This window comes from Microtus ochrogaster, unplaced genomic scaffold, assembly GCF_000317375.1.
Source record: "Microtus ochrogaster isolate Prairie Vole_2 unplaced genomic scaffold, MicOch1.0 UNK5, whole genome shotgun sequence".
Taxonomy (NCBI): domain Eukaryota; kingdom Metazoa; phylum Chordata; class Mammalia; order Rodentia; family Cricetidae; genus Microtus; species Microtus ochrogaster.
In genome coordinates this window covers 2879813-2896186 of record NW_004949103.1, presented here as the reverse complement: position 1 = coordinate 2896186, position 16374 = coordinate 2879813, and the positions used below count along the sequence as shown (strand labels likewise).

Genomic DNA, 16374 nt, shown 5'->3' with positions numbered 1-16374 from the left:
CTCTCTCTCTCTCTCTCTCTCTCTCTCTCTCTCTCTCTGGGAACAGACGTTTCCAAAGAAATATCCTCCTTATTCTGTAGTGCAGTCTGATGTCTCTTCCTGGTTTCTTAATTAAAAAATATTTCTTCTGGGAAGCATTTAAATTGACCTCATGGGCCTCTGCTGGGTGAAAACTGAGCCTTGGGAATAGTCGCGACTCGCCTCTGACTTAGAAGTGTCCTGAGATGCAGCAGGTCAGTTATGGGCTGAGTGTGGGACTCTGTGCCTCTCAGGAGCTAGCCTATGTGATCTTATAGGGGCTTCTTGTCAACCTCTGGCCTCCCCAAGTTCTTGTGCCTCCAGGCAGCATGTGCCCTTCTCCTGTGTCACATGCCAAGCGGGGATGATTGTGGGAGGATGTGGTGGGGGAGTAAGCATCAAGTTAAATGAATGAGAGCCCAGGCACACTATCTGCAGAGGCTGGAGTCCAGCAGTGCAGCACAGGGTCAATCCTGCAAGGATTGCCCTGGGGGGCAGAGGATGGGAGCCTGTCAGGAAGGAGCACCCAAGGACCATGTGTCCGGAGAGTGGACATGGGCTGTCATGATGCAGGAGGACAATGCTGCCTGTTGGTGGCAACTGACTAGCATCGACTCCGGCTCTGGATCCTGTGTACTCGGCTCGTCCCCTCCAGTTAGTCCTTGCCACCCTGGCATTTGTGTGACTCCACAGTTTCACTTGACACCGTGTTCCAGCGTGTGATGTCATCTACCGGACCTTTGCCTCCTGGGGTGGGTAGACACAGAGTGGGGCTGTATCTTTGGGCAAAGGTTTGTGTTAAATTACTTCTCTCCATGGGCTGTAAAGAGGTAGTGTCTGTGTGGCCTCGGCTGCTGCCATGCAGATGCTGAGACTATCTCTTGCTATACCTGGGGGTTAGTGCGAGGTTCCTTTTGGTTCCTGGGTGGTAGGTCTGAGTGATGGGGTACCACCTCCAGTCCTGGTCAGTTTGTTCTGTAGCAGAGTTTCTCAGATCACCAGCCCCCAAATCATGACACGGAGACTTCTTATTAATTATGAAAAGCCAGTCTTTAGCCTGTGCCTGTCCCACTAGCCCTTATAACTTAATTTAACCTGTTTCTCTTCATCTACATTTTGCCTTGGGACTTTTTACCTTTCTTTCATTCTGTATGTCCTACTTTTCCTGCTGCTTCTGTGTCTGGTTGGCCTGTGGCTGCCTGGCTGACTGGCCCCAGGTGTCTCCCTCTGGTTCTCTCTGGAGCCTAGATTTCTCTCCTACTTATTCTCTCTGCCCACCAGCCCTGCCTATCCCTCTACTGCCTAGCTATTGGCTGTTCAGCTTTTTATGAGACCAATCAGTGCCTTAGGCAGGCAAGGTAAAACAGCAACACATCTTTACATGGCTAAACAAATGCAGCATAAACAAATACAACACACCTTTACACAGTTAAAATAATATTCCACAACATTGTTCTGCCACCTTGTTGCAGCTGTTGGCATTTTCTGTTTTCTCTGAGAAAGGCCAGCAGCCCTCAGTGACCACTCCAACCCAGCAGCACCCCTGTGTCTACCACTGTCTGCCAGCCTGTCCATAGATCACAGCCTGGTGTTTTAGCTCCTGAATCAAGGGACCAGATCTTCTGGCTGCCTCCCTGGCTAAGGCTCCTGGGCAGCTAACACTGCCTGGCCAATGTCACCTTCAGCTGTCCTGTGCTCCGGCCCTTTGCTTTATAAATCTTCTTAAGAGATCACTGTGTCCCTCAGCTTTGCCTCCAAGGCAGTCAAGGCCTGGCCCCAGATCCAAGCCCAGCACCAAATGCCACCCACCCCTTCTCCCTGATATCGTGTGACTCTGGGGGCAGAGGCCATGGCCGGAAAGCTGGGTTTCAATGTGGGTATCTGAGTAAAAGGCCCAGATCACTGTTCCAGATACCACCAGGAAGCAGGTGTCAGCCGTGTGTGCTCTGCCCACAGTGGCACTGGGAAGAGCCAGCCAGGCAGGACAGCAATCTGGAGGTTCTAGTCCTTAAAAGTCGAAGCTTCAACTCTCCTGTCCCTGGTCACTGATGTTGGACAATAGGCCCCATCCTGCTGGCAGGGGCCAAGTGCCTTAGCCTGTTCAGGCCACCAAACAACAGTTGTCTTTGTGCCTTCCCTATGGTTCTGCCAGCTAGAAGGGTGGGTGGTGTCACTGCTGTCCCACATATGCTGAAGAACCCCTTGGAGTGATCCTGATTGCCCCATGTGGGGGACTCTGTCAGTTCTTTGTGTCCCCATCTCCCTATGGGAGACTCCTCAACCTGGCTATCCTTCATGGGAAAGAGACTCCATTGGTCTAGGGTGGCCCCAGCTACCCTCTTTATTGTGGAGCCCCCCCAGCCAGGTAGCCTTGACTGTCCAGTGAGGGAAAACCCTAGTGCACATGATCCTCTGCTCTGGCCACAGGGGTGATGTGACCCCAGTGCCTTTGCCATTCTTCTCGCCCATCAACATAATCCCTCCTGATAGATAGACAGAGAAATGCTGGAGGCCAAAGACCCAGGACCCATGATGAGGAAGTGTGACATGTTAGAGACAGGATGCTGTGTCGGATTTATTGGTCGTGTGTTTATAATTGTGTTCTTCTAAGGGTGTTTAACATGCTATAGGAAGTTTAAGCAATATTAGATATAAGATGACTCGGTAGTATGGAAACAGAAAGTAGCTTGCTGTATGGAGGTTGCCTATGGGAGTGCTTGGTGTACAGTCAAGGTTGGGTAGAGGAAAGTGTCAGAGGCTGTCTGGCGTGACTGAGCATGGCCCTGCAGGCAGTGCCACAGTCTCCAGACCGTGAGTGCTGGGTGGGTGTGCTGAGACGTGTAGGCCAGAACACTGCTGACCTACACACAGCTACTCCCTTGTCGGCCCAATGCACTTAGCCCTTTTTGTTCTGAGTTCGCTGAGCTGTACTGCTGGAAACTGGGGCATGGAGACCAGTCAGACCTAGTGCAGCGGACCACGCCATTGCACTGCTGGGGACTGGGATGGATGAAGGAGCTGGGGCCAATAGAAAGAACAGTGTACTACGGGGGTTCTCCTCCCCAAGATGGTCAGCAGGACTGCCAAGTTTGCATGCTGTACAGGACTCTTTCAAGTGCATGGAGCCTATGGAAGAGCACGAGCTGAAGAGATGGGCAGGGCCCTGTCCATGGGCTCACAGAGGTCAGGACCTTCACAGAATTATATGAGCTACTTATGACTATAACTGATTACCTATGACTGGACAATTGGAGTTAGTTAGGAGCCTCTCAGTCACAGATGACGGAAACCCAGTACACACTGGCAGGAACCAAGAGTGGGGAACAATGACAAGGACCTCTTCTTTCCTTCCTTCCTTCCTTCCTTCCTTCCTTCCTTCCTTCCTTCCTTCCTTTTCTCCTCCTTCCCTCCCTCCTTCCTTTCTTTCTTTGTCCTCCCTCCCTTCCTTCTTTCCTTCCATCCTTCCTTCCTGTGATTGTGGAGTGTGGTATGATGTGTGGGGGGGGGATTGTGTTGAGCATGTGCATGTGATTTGCAGGTGTGCACACAAGAGACCAGAGGAAGATGTTGGGTGACCTCTTCTATTGCTCTAATTCCCATGAGACAGGTTCCCTCATTGAATTAGAAGCTTCATGTTTTGGCTTGATTGGCTGGCTGGCTGGCTGGCGTGCCAGGATCCCTCTTTCTCTGGTCTCCAGTTCTGGGGTTGCTGGCATTCACAGCCGTGATTAGCTTTTTTGTGTGGGTGCTAGGGATTTAAACTCAAGTCCTCACTGCTTATGGGGCAAGTACTCTGAACTTAACCCTCTGCACTATCTCCCCAGCCCCGGACCATATACCATAGAGACGCTAGCTTTCTACTCCAGGTGAGGCTGGACCCAGGAGTTCATGTACTGTCACTAGGAGGTATCCTCCCCTTTACTCCCCTCTCTACTCTGCTCTGCCTTCCTGTGGTGTCCTCTCTCTCAGGTAGGCTCTTTCCATAGGGTACCCCACCAAAGAGCCGATCTGGCATGAGAGGAAGGCTGATCTTACAGACCCAGTACAAGACACCATTGGCTTGACACTGTCCATCCCTGAACCATGCACTTGTTTGGGGATGGGAGGTGCCAGGTAGACTTGCACAAATTTCCCTACAGCCCCCTGACGAGGTTGCTGCTTATTTCTTATTGGAGTGTGATGAGATCATTAGGGTAGAGTCACATAAATAAGATTGGTGCCCTTACAAAATAAGTCCAAGAGCTATCTTGCTCCTTCCAGACAGGGCAAGGTGCCACCATGAGCTATAAACCAGATCCTGAGATCTGTCGACTGGCACCATGAACTTGGACTTCTCAACCCCCAGAACCCTAAACGATAAACTCCAGATTGTAAATCCCCAGCTCACAGCATTTTTCGGGGCAGCCTTGACAGTGAAGACACCCACCCTTCAGAATAAAAGTGCCCGTCAAAGGTGTCCAAAGCCGCGCTGCCTGCTGAGCACAGGCCTCTCAGACTGCAGCCCTGTGAGTGGATTGGAGCTGAAGGGCAACAGTGGGACTCAGGTCTGCACCCCACTCCCAGTCCTCACACCCACAGAGCTCCTATTGACAAACACCCCTGGTACAGAACAGGGTGCCACTGTTCCGACTTGCTAGCAGCGTCGGAAGGCAACCCGCTGTCTCCCAGGCTCCCTTTCTGTCCTGGCCTCATCCTCCACCTGCCTCACAGCTCATCCTCCTGCCTCACTGAGAATCAGTGGCAGAACTCCTGAAGCCTGGTCCCGCCATCCCTCATTCCACTGGCGGGTGTAAGGTCTGGCTGTGTGACATTCTGATTTCTCCACATGTTCAAGGTCCTGTGAAAGCAGATGTGGAGATCCCCTTTGAAGAAGTCCTGGAGAAAGCCAAGGCTGGAGACCCCAAAGCACAGACAGAGGTGAGGACCAGCATCTGGGGTGGGGGAAAATCTTAGAATGTGACCCCAGCACAGTGAGCCTGACTTGGTGCCCTGTAGTTCATGGAGTAGGAGTCTGACCTTTTCTGTGGGGAACTAGTGTGGTTATGTAACCCTCCATATTGGTTAGTTTGGGGTGGTTTTTGTTTGTTTGTTTTTGTTCCTTCAGTACCTTCTTGGTGCACCTATGCTCACCACTCTCGTCCAGCACACACATCCTGTCTTGGGCATGCACTCCTCCAGGGCACCCTCCCTCCTTCCTGCCCACGTACCCTCTTCCAGCTATCTGCAGCAGGCTTTGCTCCTAAGGAGGGCTTGCCTCAGCTGCAGGCTCACCATGTCCAGGGCACGGGACAGGAACGTGGTAAGCAGAGGAGCCCAGACAGAACAAGCTTCCTGGGTGTCAGAGACCCAGGTGACAGGCCATCCTCAAGATGCCCTGGCAGGTGGAAATCAGATGTCTCATGCTTTGGCTGCCGTGGAGGCCAAGACAGTTTTGTCCCCTCCTGTCGGTCCTTCTGCACTGTGCAGGCAGCCAGACCAGTCCATGCTCCCTGCTATTTCCCATCCCTGGGTCTAGGGTGCCCCACTCTGCCTCCAGCCTCACCTCAGCTAACCCTACAGGGAGGTCACTGTGATGTAAGGACCTCCAGCCTCACCTCAGCTAACTCTACAGGGAGGTCACTGTGATGTAAGGGACCACTTGACTTCCATGTTTGTAACTCAAGCAAGTGACTCCTGGAGTTTCCCACCCTACAGCCCTCAAAGAAGAGCTAAAGTCTCTATGTAGGGGCACAAGGAAAATTTTCTGTTTGTATCTGAGGGGCCAGTTGGACTGTGAAGTCGTCCCCAGCCTGTGCCCCGGGCCTCCAGAGGCTAGTGAGCATCCATGGAGCTGGTTGGGTTGTGAAGTCCTCCCCAGCCTCCTAACTCAGGGAGCATGCCCAGCTCTTTCCTGGCCTATCTGTGTTTTTGGCTTCCCTTTGCCCATCTGTAGAGTAAGAAGATTGGACTGGGTTAGTGAGCATTTTTGCATAGGGCCAGAGAGTAAATATTTTGGACTCCACAATCTGTCTAACCTAATCAACATTTCCATGACAAACAAAAAACCTGTCATGTCAGCATGTAAGCAAGCAGCCATGGTTACAGTTCAGTAAATCTGTCAGGGCTGGCGAGATGGCTCAGCAGGTAAAGGTGCTTGCAGCCCCAAGCCTGGTGTCCTGAGTTCGAGTCCCAGAACCCACATGGTGGGAGGAGAGAAACGATTCCCACGCGTTGTCCTCTCATCTCCAGCTGTGTGCGCTGGCATCCGTGCACACACGTGTGCATCATCCGTGCACACACGTGTGCATCATCCGTGCACACACATGTGCATATGCAATAAATGAATAAATAAATGTAATGCTTTTTATTTTAAAATTTAGGACCAGGGCTTCTCCTGGCTGCTTTTCTCCAGCTTGAGCTGCTGGAGAGGCAGCAAATGGACTCAGCCTCTATTTTCTGCCTCTAGTTTTCCTACCATAATGGGGTTCCAGCACCCAGTAGGCGTGGAGCAAGGGAATGAGCTAAGCACGGTGGAGAGCCCACATCCTGTCATCCTGCCCCATAGTGAAGAGAGCGGGGTCCTGGAAGCTGGAGGGTGACGGATGTCTCTGCTCTCCTCAGGTGGGCAAACACTACCTGCGGCTTGCCAATGATGTCGACGAAGAACTCAACAGCTGCTCGGCCGTGGCCTGGCTAATCCTGGCAGCCAAGCAGGGCAGGCGGGAAGCTGTGAAGCTGCTGAGGCGCTGCCTGGCTGACAGGAAAGGTGAGACTGTGTGGGGCCTTCAGCCGCTGCACGCCGGGTATGTGGTTTGCCATACTGGCCATGCTATCGGGAAGGGAGAGGTCTTTTTGTTGCCTCCTTGCCCTGAGAGGTTTTTGAAATCTGCCAGGTACTTCACAAGCCAGGCCAATTCCTTGTCCTTCGTCCTGTGCTTGGTGTCTGCAGTAATTAGTAATCAATTATTCTCTCTTCCCTTCTGGGTTCTAGTCCAAATTGGGAAGTAACTCTTAGAGTCAGGAGGAGGCAACTGTCCCAAGGGCCCTGGAGTGCGAGTGTCCTGTAGTCTCCAAGTCTGCGGAAGGTGACATGGGGGTTTCACTGAGTTTCTGTTGTGGTTGCATAGTTCGATATTTATTTTTAATTGTAGATTTTTATGCTTGCTGTATAAAACTTGCAATATATAGAAGCCACAAGGATACAAATTACTCATAACCAAAGTGCAGGGAGGCACTGTCTTTTCTTCTGGTATATATCAGTGTTTTCAAAGTTACATTTGGTATGTAATTTTTTCTCTTCGACAACTAGACTGGTCATTTGGGGGAGAAACAAAACAAGAATGGTTTCCCCTTTAAGTTCTGTCAGCCAGGGTGTCCCAGCCCAACTGCCCAGGCCACAGCAGGCAGAATAACCTAGAGCTGGTCATGTTAGACTGTGGTTCCCAGGGCTGCCTAGGAGCAGGGGCAGGCACACAGCCCTGGAGGGTGGGAAGGGGAGGCAGCACAGGCTTACTCTCTCTGCCCTGCCCTGCAATAACACCCGAGATTCCTGGGCAGGTAAAAAGTCCAGTCCTCCTGAAAGAGAGGCCATACCATTTTGCCACTGCTGCCCTTGTCTCTGCTCACCTCACTCCCCTGGGCCATCTGGCATTCTTCCTTTGTTCTGTGTGGAAGAATCCATGTTCCCAGCTACCCTGGGTAGAGTCCCAGCCCAGGAAACACTGTGGGCACAGGGATGCCCCCTTCTTGCCACAGTTCCACTGGTAATTGCAGCGATTCTGACCCAGATTCTAGGTGACTTGTTCCTCTTCAGACTTGGGCCTACAGCACCTTGCTTTGTACCTTGTTCCTACTGTAGTCCCTGCTGAGGGTCCCCTGAGGACAAGGTGGGAGAGGAAACAAGCCAGGAAGGGCTGGCAGCTCTGTGCTCCAGTGGACACTGAGGCATTGCCAGACCAGCCTGGCCTCCAACCTGGAGCATGAGTGCCGTCAGGGATAGGCTCAGATACACTCTGGGGACAGGTATCCACTCTACCCTGAGTCAAAGAAGCCAGTCAGATCCCTCATGACCCTGTGCCCAACCTCCTGGAAGTGCCTTTGGGGGATGCTGTGGGGCATGGCTTTGCCTAATGCTTCTGTCTGTCTGTCTGTCAGGCATCACTTCTGAGAATGAGGCCGAGGTGAAGCAGCTGTCCTCTGAGACTGACCTAGAGAGGGCCGTGCGCAAGGCTGCCCTGGTCATGTATTGGAAACTCAACCCCAAGAAGAAGAAGCAGGTGGCTGTGTCCGAGCTGCTGGAAAATGTCGGGCAGGTCAACGAGCAGGGTAGGCCAGCCACATCACCAACAACTCCATTTGCCTTTCCTGTGAGGGTTCAGGCCTATGGTTAGGAGGTGACTGGCATGTTGACTGTAAATACCATTTATTGTTCACCTATTCATCGGAGGTGTCTTGGTCTGCTTCTGGTTTAAGGATCAGAGATACAGAGAGTGACAGAAGCTTGGTCCTTACCCCCAGGGAGAGGACTAGTATATGATATTGGCTAAAGGTGGTAAAGAGCTGGCAGTGCCAGCCAAAGAGGGGAAGGGTGGGTAGGGTGTGTTTATCATTGAGTAGAAACAGCCCTGAGCACGCTGGTCCTCCTTGTGAGATGGTTCAGAGATAACTACCCAGGGATATGGCCCTGGCATATGATGGGACCCCAAGCCCTGTGGTCCCTGAGCACATAATAGCCCAGGATCCTGAGGACATGTGCTTGGTGGGCTGTGGGGCATGGAGGGACAACTTGGCAGCCCCAGCTTCCAATCCTCTCTGATCCTACAGATGGAGGGGCACAGCCAGGCCCAGTCCCCAAGTCCTTGCAGAAGCAGAGGCGCATGCTGGAGCGGCTTGTCAGCAGTGAATGTAAGTATGGCTGCCCATTCTGCTATCCACTGTCTACTTCCCGTCCACCACCCAGATCAGCATCCTAGCCTGGCTTGCCTGTCAGGGTCTCTAACTTAAATGGACTTTCATTCAGTCACTTTGAGGGACAGTTTTCATCCCTGGGACTTGAGCCTTGTACACTGGGAGCTCAGACTACAGTGGGAAACTGATTACAGTGTGATAATCCTCAACCTGGTGAAGGCCAGAGTCAGGGCTGGTACCTGAGTGAGCAGAAAGTTCAGTGAGGGAAACAGAAGGAGAAGGGGATCAGGGAGTGTGTGGGGGATGTGTCCCATGTTAGCACGTATGATGAGGCAGAAGTAGAGTGTTCCAGCATCCATGTAGGAGAGAGGCTGGGGACACACAGAGCTGGAGGTACTCTTGGAATGTCTAGGATCAGAATTTGAAGGCACCAGGCCATCCCTCCATGTGTGGTGGTGGGGGGTGAAATCTGTAGTTCAAGGGCCCCAGGCTCCCATCCTTGAGGAGATGGACATGTCGGGGAGGGGGCTTATGGCTTCTCATTGCTGAGAGGAAAGCCCAGTGGGTGGGACAGGGGCTCACAATTGTGACTTGTCATATTAACTCATGAAGCTAGCCTAGTGGGAGCTTTCAACATGGCCATGGCTCTTGCTGACTCCCTGCCAGCATCTAGCCTTTGTCTTCCCTGAAGGCCGGGAGCCCAGCCTTTGACACAGGCTGCATTTCTTTCACCTGTCCCCAGTTTCCCAGAGCTTAGGAAAGCATCCAGCGCCTAGCAGGCTCTTGGCAGACACAGGTGGGTCCTCGGGGGAGGACGCATGGTAGGCCTTGTTGGATGGAGGAGTTATTGGGTGTATAGTAGGTCTTTTGGGGGGTCATGATGGACAGGGGTCAGAGAGTCACAGGCCCCTGGATCCTGGGAGTGGCTAGTCCTTGGCACCTTGAGGCCCCGCCAGGTGGAAATGAGGGAAGGACATCAGAGGGTACCAGGGATGCAGGCTGTCTGATGGTCTAGCAGTAGAGCTTGGCTTGAGGGGTCAGGGGAACTTCAGGCATTAAGGACTGGGAAGGCAAGTCACTTCACATAGGTGGCATGTCACCTAGGTGAGAGGCAGAGGTGGGGTAACAGAGGGTAGACCCACCACTTCCTCCCCACCACCTTTTTTCCGTGTCCTTGCCCCAGGAATGGTCCTAAGCCTAAACCCAGCTGGGCCCCAAGTTGCCACCTGCATCACCTGTGTTATCAGGGTCACAGTGATGCGGTTTGCAGAACCTGGTATCTTTTCCCTTGCTTCAGCCAAGAACTATATTGCTTTGGATGACTTTGTGGAGCTCACCAAGAAGTATGCCAAGGGCATCATCCCCACCAACCTGTTCCTGCAGGATGAGGATGAAGATGAGGATGAGCTGGCAGGGAAGAGCCCCGAGGACCTGCCGTTGCGCCAGAAAGTAAGTGCAGCTCCTGCCCAGCCAACGGCTCCCCTCCCAGAGGCTGCAGGTCAGAAGGGTCCTTGACTCCTCAGAAGGAGCCCAGATGTGCTGGGGTGGTCTTCACCGGGTGCTTGTGACTCTTTGCAGCCCTCGTGTCTGGGCAGATGTGCGTGGGCAGCAGGCCGAGACACTGGAGCTGCACTTTCACTTAGAGTCACTCTGTAGCGATGTTGTCGGTGGCCCAGGACAGAGGCCACTTTCTAAATATGCCTTCCCAAAACCCAGTGCTGGGGTCTGGGGCCAGCTGAGTCAGGGACACTAAGAATGAACTGGGAGGGCAGACACACTGGAGGGAGACATGAGGATAAGAAAGACACAGAAATGCATCCTGCTCTGACAAGTCTTCCACATTGTTGGGACCCAGTGCAAACACAGGGTATGGCCTTAGGAGATTGCAGAGTTGCCCCAAGTCAGCGTATGAAGCTGGGCCAGATGTCTCCATATCTTATTCTGCAGGAATACGAGCATCACTGGGTACTGGGCAGTTTGATCCAGGTAAATGGTTTAGTACAGTGTGGCCACAAACCCAAGGCCCACACAAGGACCTGTCACCAGAGGAATTGTCACATAGCAAATAGCTTTGCGTGCCACAGTTCCAGTGTTTATGACCAAGAAGAGATGAGCCACGCGTGATGAGTAAGATGGGGCAAATAGGTCAGAATGGGGATGACAACATGACATGGCTTAGCTGGATGAGCTGGCATAAAGTAACTGGAAAGTCTCCACAGGGAGCTGGAGTGCGGAGCAGGTCGCCGCAGGGACAGGAGACAGGACAGATAGAAAGATAGAAAGCAGGGGGCAGCTCAGCGCATTCCAGAGAGATGAGACCCATGTGTGAGCCATGCCCCCAGGTTGTTGACAGGGAAAGCCTTACTCTTGCCACTGAGGACAGGTAGTGGTAAGAGCAGAAAGGACTGTTACCCTGGAGGTGCTGAGCATCAGTGTGGCACAGAGGCTCATGGCTGGGAGGAAGGTCCATCCAGAGCTAGACCGGATTGAGCATGTTCACCGATAGGATGCCCAGATGGCACTGCTACCATGAGAGGAGGTAGCTGGGGTACATATGGTTATTGGCAAAGAGGAGCCCCCCATAACACTCTTGCTAGTGAGGTCAAGCTGAAAGGATGAATTGGAGAAGACCCTCAGGCCAGAAAGTCCCAGCTTGCACTGCAGTGCCTCCTTCTGCCACGTCCTAGTCTGAGTGTGTGTCCTGTCACTTCCCAGTGACCTGAGTCTGAACTGTGTGAGGTCAAGAAGTCCTTTTAAGGAGAGAGAGATTTAAAGTCTGCAACAAGATACTCCATGCTGTAATGTTTGGAGCCATCCCGGCCCTTTCGTCTCTTCCCACCGTGTCATTGGGAGTCCTGTGCAGAAAAAAAGCAGTGAGCCCTCACGCGAGTCTCCATACGCAGGCTGCCTCAGCCCTCAGGGCCTTGCCTTGCAGGGAAGCAAGAGAGTCCTGAGAGAGTAACAAGGAGCCTTAAACCGATGACTCCCACAAAGAATGTTCTAGCTGCCGAGCAGCTTTGCTCAAGACTGAGGAAGAGGGTAGCCTCTTAAAAGCAAACTTTTTTAATGTTTTTAAATCCTAATATTTTTTACATTAACTTATGGAAAATCTGACATGGACATTTTCTCTCAGATTTCAGCCTCCCGCTTGCCTCGGGCATGCCAGTTAAAGGCAGCCATGTTCCGTGCCAGCTTGGGTTGTGGCCCTCTGCTTTGATTTACAGTCTCAGTGGGAGGACTGGGTGTTGAGCTCTCCAGAGCTCACCATCCTTCCTCAGTGCTCATGCTGCCATCTCTAGTGTGTGGTGTAGCCTGGTGACATCATGGTTATTGTCCCTTTGACAACTGAGGAAACAGACTCAGGGAGTTGACATCCATACCCAGGAGAGTGACACACCTCTGACGGGCTGCTCAGTGCTGTTGTATATGGAAGCAGGAGGCCTGAGGGAAGAGGGGGAGCTAGGGACCCATGTGCCTTCCCCTAGATATGGTAGGCACGTGCAAAGAAATTCCTGATCACCCTAGCAGAAGGTGGATGTCTTAGTTACTGTTCTAGTGCTGTGAAGAGACACCATAACCAAGGCAACTTACAACAGAAAGCATTTAATTGCTTACAGTTTCAGAGGGTGAGCCCGTTCTCACTATGGCAGGAAGCATGGCATCAGGCAGGTAGGCCTGGCACCGGATCAGAACAATAGCTGAGAACTTACATCCTGATCTGCAAGTTGCAGGCAGAGACAGAGAGCAAGACTGGCCCTGGTGTGGGCTTTGGAAACCTTAAAGTGACATACTTCCTCCAACAAGGCCACGCCTCCCTTCTTAAACAATTCCCTAATTGGGAACCAGGCACTCAAATATGTGAGCCTATGGGGTCCATTCTCATTTCAAACAACACAGTGGGAAGGTGTACCTCATCATGGAGGTATAGGGCTTAGAAGAAAGCAGACCCCTAGGCACTGTGGAGCATGGGGAGCACTAGAGAGTGTCCATGTCGGATGGCAAGGGGCTCTTGTCCTGGTTAGTTCCAACTGCCTGTCTCGCCCTAGGTGATGAAGTACCCTTTACACGCCATCATGGAGATCAAAGAGTACCTGATCGACTTAGCCTCCAAGGCAGGCATGCACTGGCTGTCCACCATCGTGCCCACACATCACATCAATGCCCTCATCTTCTTCTTCATCATCAGCAACCTAACCATCGACTTCTTCGCCTTCTTCATCCCCCTGGTGGTCTTCTACTTGTCCTTTGTGTCCATGGTCATCTGCACCCTCAAGGTGTTCCAGGACAGCAAGGCCTGGGAGAACTTCCGCACTCTCACCGACCTGCTGCTGCGCTTCGAGCCCAACCTAGACGTGGAGCAGGCGGAAGTCAACTTCGGCTGGAACCACCTAGAGCCCTATGTCCACTTCCTGCTGTCAGTTGTCTTCGTCATCTTCTCCTTCCCCCTGGCCAGCAAGGACTGCATCCCCTGCTCGGAGCTGGCCGTCATCTCCACCTTCTTCACGGTGACCAGCTACATGAGCCTGAGCAGCTCTGCCGAGCCCTATACCAGGCGGGCCCTGGTCACGGAGGTGGCTGCTGGCTTGTTGTCCCTTCTCCCCACCATGCCCATGGACTGGCACTTCCTGAAAGTGCTTGGCCAGACATTCTTTACCGTGCCCATTGGCCACTTCATCGTCCTCAATGTCAGCCTCCCCTGCCTGCTCTATGTCTACCTCTTCTACCTCTTCTTCCGAATGGCTCAGCTGAGGAACTTCAAGGGCTCTTATTGCTACCTGGTGCCCTACCTGGTGTGCTTCATGTGGTGTGAACTGTCCGTGGTCATTCTGCTCCAGTCAACCGGCCTGGGCCTGGTCCGCGCCTCTATTGGCTACTTCCTCTTCCTCTTTGCCCTCCCCATCCTGGTGGCTGGCCTTGTCCTCATGGGCGTGGTGCAGTTTGCCCGATGGTTCCTGTCACTGGACCTCACCAAGATCATGGTCACCACGGTGATCTGTGGCATGCCCCTGCTTGTCCGATGGTGGACCAAGGCCAACTTCTCAGTGGTGGAGATGGTCAAGTCCCTGACTCGGAGTTCCATGGTCAAGCTCATTCTGGTGTGGCTCACGGCTATCCTGCTCTTCTGCTGGTTCTACGTGTACCGCTCAGAAGGCATGAAGGTCTACAACTCCACACTTACCTGGCAGCAGTACGGCTTCCTGTGCGGGCCACGGGCCTGGAAGGAGACCAACATGGCACGGACCCAGATTCTCTGCAGCCACCTGGAGGGCCACAGGGTCACGTGGACAGGCCGCTTCAAGTATGTCCGAGTGACCGAGATCGACAACAGTGCTGAGTCGGCTATCAACATGCTCCCGTTCTTCTTGGGTGATTGGATGCGCTGTCTGTATGGCGAGGCCTACCCGTCTTGCAGCCCCGGCAACACGTCCACAGCCGAGGAGGAGCTCTGCCGCCTCAAGCAGCTAGCTAAGCACCCCTGCCACATCAAGAGATTTGACCGGTACAAGTTTGAGATCACGGTGGGGATGCCATTTGGGACCAATGGCAACCGAGGCCACGAAGAAGACGACATCACCAAGGACATCGTTCTGCGGGCCAGCAGCGAGTTCAAGGATGTGCTGCTGAACCTGCGCCAGGGCAGCCTCATTGAGTTCAGCACTATCCTCGAGGGCCGCCTGGGCAGCAAGTGGCCTGTCTTCGAGCTCAAAGCCATCAGCTGCCTCAACTGCATGGCACAGCTGTCCCCAGCCCGGCGCCACGTAAAGATCGAGCAGGACTGGCGTAGCACGGTGCATGGTGCCCTCAAGTTTGCCTTCAACTTCTTCTTCTTCCCATTCCTGTCCGCCGCCTGAGAAGTGTCCGCTCCTGGAGGAGGCTTCAACGCATGTTGCCGTGGGGCCCTCCCCGCGTGGCCACGCAGCCAGCTGGAGCAGTGCTGTGCTGAGCATGTGCCTGAGTGTGTGTGTATGTGTGTGTGTACATGTCTCTACTCTGCTCTCATGTGGGTAGATCCCACATGCAGGGGCCTTGTGCCCACCTGTAGACTGCAGACCCGGCTGGAGAGTGGCTCTCTTTAGCTCTGTCCACTTTGAATGCCAGGTGACAAGAAATTGCATGCTATCTTCTCTCACAATCCTGCCCTTTTCCCACAAAGCTGGAGCTCTGGGCCTGGCCCCAAAGAGCCTCCACCCCCAAGAGCACTTAACAGATAAGAGTCTCCCCCTCAGCTCTTCATGCCTTCCTGCCCTCCCTTTTTTTGTGTGTGTGTTGGATTTGTTTTTCAAAGAACCAAATACGTGTCTGTGTAGACTTCATGGTAGTTTCCTTATTTATTTGGTTGCTGCTAATCCTTGACAGTAGCTGTCCCCAGTGGTCACGTCCTGCCTGGCTTCCTGCCTGGGGATAGCATGTCCACACTGGGCTCTGAACACTACAGCCTGCCTTGGAGCTCTTCTGTCTTTGGAGCGTGGTTGGGAGTTTGTGAGGTCACCTCTTCTGCATCTCCCAGGACCTGGGAAATGGTGCAAGAGTGTCCCTTTCTGTACACAGGTAAACTTGGCCATGTTCGGTATGGCAGAGCCAAAAGCAAGGTCCTAAGGCAGCCGAAATAAAAAGCTTTGAAACCCACGCCCCTTCCTCCTGGTATGCTTTCAAGGAGTTTTGTCCGGTGTATGCATGAGTATCGGAAGATGTCTGATTGGGTGAGAAAGTGCCCCTTGGGTTTCTGAGGGCAGAATTGTTGTCCACATAGTTGACCCCGTCTGCTGAGTAGCAGGCTGGACCTACACAGGTGTGAGTCCCCGAAGTCTTAGCCACAATCCCAGGCACCTGGTATCAGCATGCGGGCGTCAACTCAGCTGTTGACCCTGACTTTTGGGTGAAAAGTGCTTTGTGGCAATGGTCACTGAAACCCAGGTCGCTGATTGGATCGTTTGCATGACTCACGATTAGTGTTTGCACTTCTGACAGTATGCAGTCATGAACAATAATTCCACAGGGGCATAGTCAGAATTTGTCATGGGGCCTGGACAAGTTAGGATGCTGTGCTGGTTTCATTGCTGTGGCAAACACCGTGACCAAAAGCAACTTAGGGGAGGACAGGGGTTATTTACCTTATATTTGCAAGTCATAGTCCGATGCTGAGGAAGGGCAGGGCAGGAACTCAAGGTCAGCCTGTTTGGTATTCCTCACTCACAGCCAAGGAAGCAGGAACCATGGAGGAACTGTACTTGGTGGCTGGCTCTCTGGCTCACTCACAGACCCACGCTTAGCTAACTCTCTTATATAGCCCAGCACCACCTGTCCAGGGAATGGTGCTGCCCACCATGGGCTGGGCCCTCCTACATCTGTTAACAGTCTGGACAAACCCTGTAGGCATGCCACAGAGCACTTGACCTGGGCTATCAGTGGAGACTCCCCCTCAGGTGATTCAAACCCCCATAGGCATGCCACAGAGCACTTGACCTGGGC

At 53.0% G+C, this 16374-nt stretch overlaps 1 protein-coding gene across 1 annotated transcript in view; it reads left to right on the top strand.

Annotated features, from left to right (window-relative positions):
• The window catches only part of Wfs1 (wolframin ER transmembrane glycoprotein), a 23377-nt gene extending 7846 nt beyond the window's left edge, over positions 1-15531 (top strand). The window contains exons 3-8 of the mRNA XM_005365949.3: positions 4853-4935; positions 6619-6763; positions 8152-8322; positions 8821-8901; positions 10202-10353; positions 12951-15531. Of these exons, the coding sequence (XP_005366006.1) occupies positions 4853-4935; positions 6619-6763; positions 8152-8322; positions 8821-8901; positions 10202-10353; positions 12951-14756 (2438 nt within the window). The 3' untranslated portion in view covers positions 14757-15531. The remainder of the gene's footprint in view (positions 1-4852; positions 4936-6618; positions 6764-8151; positions 8323-8820; positions 8902-10201; positions 10354-12950) is intronic.
• The last annotated feature ends 843 nt before the right edge of the window (positions 15532-16374 follow it).